The 11,158-nt window shown below is 40.1% G+C and overlaps 1 protein-coding gene across 1 annotated transcript in view; it reads left to right on the top strand.

The window, feature by feature from the left end:
• tex264a (testis expressed 264, ER-phagy receptor a) overlaps positions 1-9,133 on the top strand; it is a 79,548-nt gene extending 70,415 nt beyond the window's left edge. Inside the window, exon 4 of the mRNA XM_030420827.1 lies at positions 7,733-9,133. Within this exon, the coding sequence (XP_030276687.1) occupies positions 7,733-8,082 (350 nt within the window). The 3' untranslated portion in view covers positions 8,083-9,133. The remainder of the gene's footprint in view (positions 1-7,732) is intronic.
• The last annotated feature ends 2,025 nt before the right edge of the window (positions 9,134-11,158 follow it).

The raw sequence follows: 11,158 nt of genomic DNA, 5'->3' as shown, positions 1-11,158 counted from the left end.
AGACAAATTGTCTTGAACACAGTTGTCCATCAATTTCCCTTCAGAAACTTGTTTTGAAACCAAAAAGTGACGCAGATTCTCCAGAGAATTTGAAGTGTTCTTAAACTTTAATTTTGAATTCTGCAATTTGAATAAAACTAATTTGATTTGATTGCCACGAGGTTCAAAGTGGAGCGTCGAGCAAACTCATTGATCAGATGAGCTCATAAATTTCATCAAGCTGCCTAAGAGATGAAGTGTTTATTGGTGAGATAAAACAGGGTAAAAGAGTGTAGTCGAGGTGCTTATGAAGAACCAGAAAGGTTAAAATATGAACATGAACAATCCAGTCACAAACATGCAAGAATGGAGGTGGCACAAGCTTAGAAACATCTGGTGTGTGGAACACATTTAAAAATAAGGAATCCATACGACGTTCCTACAGTTTTTAAAATGGTTACTTTTATACAGGAAAATTATATTGCAAAGAAAATAATGCAAATCAGATTATTAGCATTAAAGGGTCATATTGATCATGTTTTTATGTAGACAAATCATTATCTTTTCCTTAAAAACACAATTATGATTGTGACATTCTGACAGTTGGTTCCAGCTTCTAGAAAAGGTTTGTGAGCCAATAGTATAATGTTGTCGTTTTTTTGTGCTTTGTCAGCTATCAACATTCTTGGACATGCCAGTTTATGAAAAAAAACCAAACAGACACAAAAAAAAACTCCATAAAAATTGCTTGTTAAGTCAACGACCCACACGTGGCCCTAATGAGTCTGAAACTCAGTGCTGACACGTGTCCGTAATGACTCTGTAAGGACACTCCCACACAGAGTTTAAAAGCCTGCAACTCCCTTCCAGTTAATTAGAACTGAAGAAGCCTCTTGGATGAGAGGTAAAATGTCTTGAAGAGACTGAAATAAGTCCAGTTGCCTACATTGCAGCACAAAAATGGCTGAGTTCTACAGTATGCACCCAGCATGACGCCAGACAACATGTTCATGTTCTGATCCATTACTATATTAGGGAGAATCTGAATGTGTGTGTGGCTTTTTTTTTGCAGAAAAACATCCTGTCAGACAAACATAACAGTATCTTTATGTCGGCCTGATAACTTGTGTGGAGGAGAACTTTAAAAATCTAATGGTAATGGTCAAATTCAGGTCATCACATTGAATCAAATAGTCATTAAGTAAACTAGAGTGAAGAACGTTGGATGAACGTTAGACTTTTGGATCAAACTGCAGGTTATTGGCTACAAAAACACAGGGTCTGTTTGTTGTTCACAGGCGAGACGAGAGGGAGCTATTGTGTGATCGGAGTTTCAAGAGTGGCATACTTTTATCAAACTTATACAGCTGCACTGTATATTGTGCTTCTGCAGTACCCACTTGTATATAGTTTCAAAAGTTCATTTTTTAAATACATTTTCTTTTCAACTGAAGAACCTGCTGTTCTTGGTGAAGTGTGCATTTTCTTATTGTTTAACTTTTGCACAGTCAGCACAGGTTCTGTATGTTATACAGGAAGTAGAAGGCGGCTGTGATGATGTAGAAATGTCGGCCTACTTGTGTACAGTTTCCCTACATCATGGCTGGTATCTCTATGAAATCTCTGTTGTAGTACATGAGTTATTGGACTCATAAGCCACTGTCAGGGATGGAGGCTGTACAAAACAAAGTGTGTGTGTTGGTGTTTATGTACTGGGCCCCAGACACGGCTCAGCTTCCTTAATGAGAGACGGATCAATCAGTGGAGCTAAGCTTTGTCTGACAAGCCAACTGTGGAAATCCCACTCGGGCACCTGGGAGATTGCCTTCGACTTTTCATCCCTCAACCCCGCTGACCGCATTATATAGACTGTCGTGACCATAAACTCTGACTGTGCCTGAACATTTGTCCTGCTTCTACCATCACAGAGCACTAGGAGCGGTGAACACCCAAACAAAATGAAAACACTTCTTTGATAATCTGGTGGTCACAGCAGCCACTGTTTGTGCTGCAAAAAGCGTGTTAATCTTTTGAGGACACAGACCTGCCTGAGTTTGTAGCGGGCCGGTGGGCTTCATTTTTATACCACCGATGAATGGTACCTTCATTACACAAAGCCACCCAGGACTATCTGAGGTACAAACTTTACAGAATAGACAGCCTTATTAGACTCATCAAGAAACTTGAAGTCTGTAATCATACACATGCTTTTACTTCACATCTATTTATTTGCATTTTCAAATTCGAAAAGTCGAAATATTGCTTGGAAATGTTTTGGTGCATCAATAAAAAAAAATGTGACTCAAATGTTCACTGCTGAGATAGAAAACATCAGATCTGGAGAGGAGACTGTAACCATCTTCAAATTTATCCATGAAGCAAACATATATGCCATATTTCCATCACATTATTCACATGTTTTTAAATACACTATTTAATTAAACTAGTAATTGTTATTTAAGGCGATGGTATTGAGGGGGCTTAGTACAAGGTCAGAGTAGATAATTACAAATTCCTGCATAACGGGGCATCAATAGGGCAAAATATTGATTAAAACAATGCTAGGTGCACAAGTGGCAGTGCAGTCGTAGCTCGTTTTAACAAAAGAGGAGTTTATAAGAATACAGTAGTTTTAAGCGATGGGGACAAAATCAGACATTTTTAAAGGGTTAGGGTTGCAGACATGTACCCTGAGTCGCAGCTGTAAGTGACACCTACGAGCATCTGACTGGTAAAACGTCAACAACTGCTGTTCTTAGCGTGCCTAACTCCTAATATTCACATAACAGTGGTGGCTTCATTAACATTGCAGGATTCTTCTTTGTATTTATTGCTTGTTTCTATCATATTAAACTTTTGACTTTGACACATGCCATAGAACATACACAGATTTATAAAAAAGGAATGGAAATTGTTGAGTTTTTGTTGATGCCAATGCTGTTATTTAATCTGTTTATCGGTCATTGTTATTCTTAGTTTACCTCACTGATTTGACAGTCTGTCATCATCTAAAAGGGGTCAAATGAGATAAAATGTGTACAGTCTTTGTTTTCATTTAGGTGTTGTTCACAAAAGAGAATCAACTGAGCCTGCCTGTTCTTATGTTATTATAACATAGAATATTTACCCTCAGTCATGGATGTGTTTCCACCCTGACTTAAAATTATAATTTTACAGGCGTTACTGCCAGCACTCTCATGTATTCTTCAGGAAGTGAAGCCATGCTTTGGACCAAGGAACTGATAAGCTCGGCGGCGTACAACTCCCTTGGCTTAGACAACTTGGAACCATTTCTCAATGGCTCCATTTCTCAATTTAAAATCCATGCAATCCCAAAGTGCTCCTGCCCACTTTGTAAACAACAGAATGTATCAACTGTAGAACCTCTTCACTCCTGTGTATGTATTTCATTTTATTATTTTTTAAATTCTATTTATGCATCTCTCCTTTCTCTCCATCCCGTCTGACTCACAGTCTCCAAACTCTCAGTGTGCCTCAGCACTGTGTGTCTAATTACTTCCTTAAAAAAAAAAAGAAAAAAAAAGCCTCTCCTCTGTTTCAAATGGTTTCAAGAACAAGACCTTGATTCTCTGCTAATAATCCCAACGGGCCCAATTTAGCAACTAATTTAAGCAAATGTTACCTAAAAGACTTTCAGAGGCGCAGCTGGCTGGCTTCTACCAGGGTACCAATTTCAGGAGTTGCTTACAGTTGTGGAGGGGGTGAAAGTTGTCCAGGCTCTTCCTTAGGGGCTGTCTTCCCAATTACCCTAAATAGACCCATTATTCCCCGTAAAATTCCTTGCATTGTAAAACAAGTCTCTCTGGAAAAGTCCTTTTTACTGAAGCATTCAAATGAAGTATAAATCTCTCCGTACACTCTGACACATTCACACCCAGCCTGTTCCACTGAAGACCATTCCCCGAGGTTTAGTTTGGACCTGCTTGCTAATCAACAGGCCAATAAATAGATCATATAAATAACCTAAGTGGACTTCTTGTATGTAATATTCTTCACTACAGACAGGATCAGATCTGCTGGACGTGATAATTAGATTTCTGAGTGATGTTGGGATTCAAATGAATGAAAAGGAAAGACTGACCCAAGCGAGGAGCTCTGAGACTCTCTGTTTATTGTATTCGGGTCCCTGGTGACACATTTAGTGCAAACACACTTTGATGTGTGGATGAGATTTATTTGGAGTGTGAAAGCAGCAGGAAAGTAGCACGGAGGGTGTTTTAGTGTCCTGTGGGAAAGTCAAGTCGAGTCAGATCTTATTTGTGGAGGACGTTTTAAGTCACGGCTGTACATTTCAAACCAGATAAGACATGTTTAGATCCTGTTGTTAATACGTAAGGATGCATGATATGGATTTCTTTTCGGCAGATACAAAAAAAATACCTGCTTCTATTGACTGATACCGATCGATTTGGTACTTTAGTGTGTGGCTTTACAAGTGCAGCAGTTCGACATCATGAGGGCGACAGCAGCGTTCTTTCCCTCTTCTTTCCTATGTGTTTATTTGGTGATCGCTAACCAACTTTAAAGCTGTTAACCGCCACCTGCTGTGCTGGAATGTGTAGATACTAAATGGGCTGTATTTATATGGCACTCATGTAGTCTTAGCGACCATTTGAAGTGCCTTACAACACAAGTCGGCATTCAACCATTCACACATTACTATATTGGTGGCAGAGGCTGCCAGGCAAGGCACTACCTGCTTATCAGGATGGATATGTAGACTGCAGGGCCATGGACCAAGCCACCGACTCTCCAATTGGTGGACGACCCCTGCCCTTTCTAAGTCAATGAGGGCAATTTGGCTTTGTATTATTGGCCCTATCGGCTATAGTTTAATTATTGCCATAAGACACAATAATACCAGTGATATGATATATATCGTTAGGGCTGCAACTCATCAATACTGTCATTGTCGCTGGTTTTCTTCATATAGTGATGAGATGGTGGTCAAAAAAATGTCAGAAAATGTTGAAAAGTGTCCAAAGCCCAAGATGCCATCCTCAAATGACTTTTTTTTCTAACGTCGTAACGTAAGAAATAAACTGAAAATATTCACATTTAAGAAGCTGGAATCAAAGAATGGTGGTTTTTTTTCTTCAAACACTTCTTAACCCGATTAATCGATCATTAAAATAGATGGTGATTAATTAAATAGTTGGCAACTAATCGATAATCATTGTAGCTTGATACATCATACTTCTCCAATAAGAAAACAAAGGTCAGTATGTTGTACTGAACAGGAACAGAAAAAAAAATCTCCAAACAGTGTAATATCAGTCAGGTTAAGATTTCAGAAGGTGAGTCTCTCATCTTATCTTGATCACAAGTTGAACAGTTGCTGTAATAAAACACATTAGGAAAACAAAAGATTACTCAGCCATTTGTACATTTGGGTTTATGTATTAATTTTTCTCACACATTCTTTTCTTCTGCCTCTGAAGTCTCTTCTGAAACCCACTGTGGACAGCTGCCTGAGTAATATCTGTTATGTAGGTGTGAGATGTGATGTGCCACTTATATTTAGTCTTGATTCCTGTTTTCCTGTTTGTAATTTTAGGCCCTCTAAGCTACAATATCATTCTTTGGTCTGTAGTTTCAGTTGTGTTTTTTGTGTTTAAATTTTTTACCCACCTGGCACAAATCACTTATCTTATGAATTTCAACCCTCCGGTAAGATTTTCGTATTGCCGGCTTTTTCCTGCAATTACGGTGTTTCTTAGCACATCACAACGTTTATCTTGCGGTCCGCTGGCAAACAAACAGCGGTGAGCGATAATGAATTCGTTCACAGAGAATCATAGATCAAAGGCCAATTAGAATCAGGTTTAGTCAGAAAGCATTAGCAAGCTGAACGTGTGGGTGAGGAAATCTCCGTCAATTAAGCTAATGGACGTTCTTCATGATGAGTTCAGATTACGTGTTCTGTGCTGCAGACGGCTGCGGCAAGAACCTTCTCTCCCTGCGACGCTATAGTTAGCTGTACAGTAGCACAATGCATGGGATGCAAGTAATGAGAGGTCTTTGAGTTTATATAAAAGAGTTTATGCCTTTAACAATAACAATCCAGCTCCTGTGAGCTCAGCTGACACACAGACTCCTGATGAGCTTTAATTACCAGGTGGGCTCCGTATCATTAAAATAAAGTAGCTCAAGTTTCTCTGAGACAGACCCGATGAATTTTAAGTGACGTTCCATAACACAATCTTAATATTGCTTGGTTGTGATCAAAGGACCACAGAGAACGAAGATGCACAAACACAACGTCTGTGCACCGTTGCATCGTCATTGATGAGGTTTGTTACAAATCATAATGCTAATGAACCTTCGTTTCTACATAAAAATAGTGATGTTAGTGATAGTAGTGATGATTTTCAGCCACGCTAATAAAGTGGCTGTACTGTACATGGCGATTTCTGTCTCAGGATTGTTGGATAGATTGTATAAAGGCATTAATTGTCCCGAGAAGACTTCTCTACTGACTTCGGTGATCTCCAGTTCCCACATTTGGTCAAAATGTACTTGTGCTGTGAAAAATCTAAACACCTACTTCATGGATTGGGACAACATTTGGTGTAGACGTTCCTGGTACCCAGATGATATATCATGATGACTTTGCTGATCCTTTAACTTTTCCACATGTGCCACTGTAAGGGTGATTTAGTGGTTTCGAGTAAAATGTCTTCACAACCATTACATGAACTGTCATGAAATGTAACGCATCTATTTCATTGATTGGGATACAGATATTTGTGGTTGCAACACATGAATTTGAATAATTTTCGTGATCCTCTGTAGAAGCCTACCAATGTCTTAGATGGCTGCTATTAAGGGCTCATATTGGCCAGTCACAAATTTATCAGTATTGTTAGTATTATCAGTATATTATGTACAGTATGTACTGAATTATTATATATATATTTTTTATGATTGTAATGGCATAAAGGATTGTTAATTAATTATTATTCTTCAATTCCCAGTGAAGTGTATGTTTTACATGCACTGACATCATTCTAGACAAAAATGTTCATTGGCAAACTGTTGCTGTTCTCCCTAATATTGGCATCGGCCCAAAATATCATGTATGGTTCAGGCTCTAATCCTCAGACATCATTCAACCCCCATCAGCTCAAAATGTAAATTATTCTTCCTCTTTTATGACATAACTTTAAAACAATTGACATTCTTACCATCTATAGCTTTACTGTGTTTTGTGTCCAGTGCTTATTGGGAAATGTTAGAATGCAAGCACCTTAAAATTAGATCGGGAACATGGTTAATATTGTACTACTTAACATGCAGATGTTAGCATTTATTTCAAAGTATGCATGTTCATAGATGCGACCTCACAGATCTGCCAGTGTGACTATATACTCATATTACTTGGTGTTTCCTTACTGAGACTTTAAAAACATCGTGTTTTTCCCTTGTTTCTCTGTTAATGTTCATGGCTGCTGGCAGCTTCAGTTGGCTAACCAAATAGCCATGTCTAAACATTTCTGTAATGTAGGTTAAATCTTTAGGAATTCAAACTTTACTTTTCTGTGGCATAGTGGTGACTTCCTTCCAGTCCCACTGAGGGAATTCCTACACTATAATGTATAACACCTGCAGTGAGCACCTTTAGTTCACTCTAATTCAGTTGTGCTTGCCTGCAATCATTTAAGTTTGTGAGACTGACTATGCATCCTCACAGAACCTCTTTTATCTGTGTCTGTTTCCCGTGTTGCTGCAGGTGCAGACTCCCACAGTGATGTGAGTTCAGTGAGCGGCGGCGTGCCCTGGGACAGCAGAGAGACGTCCCTGGCTGCCTCCACAGCTGCTTCGCTGGCCTCTTCCCTGCCTCTGAGGGACGTAATGGATGCAAACGAAGACATTAAGCCCAGAGACCAGAGCGACAGAGGCTCGAACGAGTCTATGGGCAGCGGCTCGTCCTTTGAAGAGCTTGACATGGATCAGGAGGAGGGAGAAGAGAGGGAAGACGGAGAGGAGGATGAGGAGGTCCCTCAGGGCGAAGATGGAGCTGCAGAAGCTGTTGAACTGGTGGCTGAGAAGAAGGAGCCCTTGGGGGATGGAGAGGAGTAGGGAGGATGCTGAAGAGATAAGGGATGAGGCCATGTAACACTGGCATGCTAGAGAGTTTCTCAGTCGTTGCTCTTGTTGGTTATCTGTCATTTAATCTTGTTGGTGGATCTAAAGCTGCTCACACCATGACCAACATGCCGCATTTCTGCGCCTTCTAATTCCTCTTTCTTAAGCCTGTACTTTTTGTTATACTGTAATCTCATTTTTTTAAACATAATTCCTGATCTTATATTTAAACTCAGTCAGGATAGAACAACAGACGACCCCCCCATAGGGTTAAGTCTTCTTGAGTAAACCTAATTTTCCTCTGCACGTGGTGTGCAGCAAATGAGAGGAAAGATTTGTTAAAATTACATTTTCAAACTGTAATCGTATGTGAATCACCACCATTCCTCTGTGCAGACTAGAAAGCGACGCTTTAGTTGAGGAAAAGTGACTGACGCCGGTTACCCTGGATGATCGCACAGCAATTTTTTGGCCATGTGTGACAGTTGATATTGTACCTAACTTTCAAGACCATGCCTGAGGGATTTTTGTCACGTGTTTGTGAGCTGTACCTGACTGTGTTGTGTTGATATACAGTTAAGATGGGGTGAAAATGTGCAGGACCTATTGTTGATGGACCTATTTCATTGTGTTGTTAATTCTTTTTGGGAGAATATCTATCGCACAGGGGAAATCCTGAAATCTGAGGCAGAGAGAAATACAAACTGTCATCAACACCAGAAGCAAAATAACATCGCCAAAGCCTCCGAGTCACCAGGACGAGGATTTACAAATGCAGTTCAAAGATGTAAACTTTCCCCCTCGGATACTGTACAGAACATTTCCTTGTCCCTACGTGCTCTGATAATTGCTTTAGTTTTTTAATGTAATGTTCACTTCTACAGTTCTGTTTGTAGCCAAGACTCACTCACTTCCAGAGACTAGTTGTGATATGTTTGTAGGTTGAAGTTGTTGGTGCTGTGAGAGATAATGTACAGCACATTGCCATGGTTGTGTCCTCTGTCTGTAATAAAAATTTTCAAATGAACAGTTCGGTTGATGGAAATCCGTTGTGCGTGGATTTTGTTGCTCAAAACGCTTATATAACCCTCATTCTACACAGAACAATTATATTAATATGAAGTTTGATCACACAAAGCACATCATTACTGCTCTGCTCTGAGGACATCCATTTTTATTTGTCTGTTTCTCCACAGAGACGAAGAGATGCGTGCGGCGGTGGGACACATTGTTGTTTAGAAGTTATTGATGAGGCAGTAAGCGCTTAATAACTTATTAAGCTCCCTTTTTAAACACTAACTGCTTCCGCGGTTTCACATTGTGATGACTGTCTGTGCTGGGGAATTCAAAAGAATAAAAGAAAAAAAACTTCAAGAAAGAGCCAATAATGGCATAATGTATTTTTCTAGTGCCAGGTGAGCAAATTGAACAGAGCTTTTGTAAGATTTCTTGAGGGAGCAGCCTCCCCTGGCTCACCTTAAAACACTTTCCATGTGTAAAAAGGAACACAAATTTTGGCACATTTTGGAAGCGCAAATACTTAAAAAATACGATCACAAAACAAAATGTTATTGTATCTGAATTCTGTTGCTTTGGCAGGCGCGGCATTGATCCAAGCGGCGTTTGAATGAGAGGTTTGGCATTTGTGCCACAATTTATTTAATCAGCTGTGTGTACAGCAGAAGGGGGAGAGCAGGCTCCGGCAGACTGTCAATGTTTGATGGACTCACCTGTTCTTCAGCCAGTGGTCCTTAATGAGCATCATGACCTATATGTACAAATGGTCTCATTCAAATGCACAGCAGGCAAGGTGCATTTACCTTATTAGCGCACCACTAACAAGAGAGGGAGAGAATGTCCAGTTCAGTACGAAATTGAAGGGATCCTCATCACAAATGTGTATTTACATATAAGAATGAATATCAACCAATATTATTATTTAAGTATCTGGTCATTTTACACTGTAAATATCCATACATCGTTCTGTCTTCCCTAAAATGTATACAATGCTGTTATCATTGTTGACTCTGCCAAGGTGTAGGAAGACAGTCGGTAATGGTACAAGAGACACTGTAGATGGGAGACAAATCAAAAGAAAGAACCTGAATAAAATAAGTAGAAAAGCACAACAGTCGATATTTCATACAGGGTTCAATTAATTGTTGTTAAGGCTGTCACATCCACCAGATCTCAACACAGCTGACCACCAATGGAGGCTTTTGTGCTTCAGCTCACATTTACAATGTCTGACTCGAGTTGGGTTCGGACATAAATAACAGAACGCCTGTCGAGTTCAGGTTGGGTTCAGCCACTACTCAGAAAAGGGCAGCCCGAACCACACTCTAGTTCCTGTCAACCATTGATGGGACACTTGTTATCGTAACACTGTACTAATAATGACACGTCACTTTGAAAAGGTAATGTTAATATCAATATGTCATTTTGCATGTGGAAGATTTTAGAATGGCAGGAATTAAGTTTTCAAAGTTTAAATTTGGGCGGGGGGGGGGGGGGGGGGGGCTTGTACCCTCTGATTTCACTCCATGCTACAGGCCCCTTATGTTGGTTTTACCTTTGATTCGTACCCCATCTTTACTCTGTTCGTGCATGTATAGAAATGAAGTATCACATCCGCAGACAAACGCACCATCCCGGTTGTTCGTTCTCAAACCGCTGGAGTAATTCCTATCAACAAGTATTAAAACATCTCGCCTAACAGTCGGCGAGCAACATTTTGTTTTGCCGGTTGCTGCTCTGCCTGCAGAGGTGTGATTAGTCTGCAGGGACAGATGCCCTCACCACATGTCTGTTGCACTTTCACTTTTAATCCTGGCACCCCGATCTTTATCCGAAGGCAAAAATGAGGATCATTCTGGAAGAGGCTGCCATGACACACACTTGGGTCCAAGACTGATTTAATTAATTGTGAAACCCACAGGGGGTGTCATGCAGCTTTGGGGCCACTGCGATTATTGCCTTCCCATGATGTTAATTATTAATCTCATTACATTGCACGTGGAGAGAGAGAGAGAGAGAGAGCGACGAGGAGGAGGAGGAGGAGGAGGAGGAA

This window comes from Sparus aurata, chromosome 6 (assembly GCF_900880675.1).
Source record: "Sparus aurata chromosome 6, fSpaAur1.1, whole genome shotgun sequence".
Lineage (NCBI taxonomy): Eukaryota > Metazoa > Chordata > Actinopteri > Spariformes > Sparidae > Sparus > Sparus aurata.
Note: the sequence above shows the minus strand (reverse complement) of the source record. Positions and strands in the feature narration are given on the sequence as shown.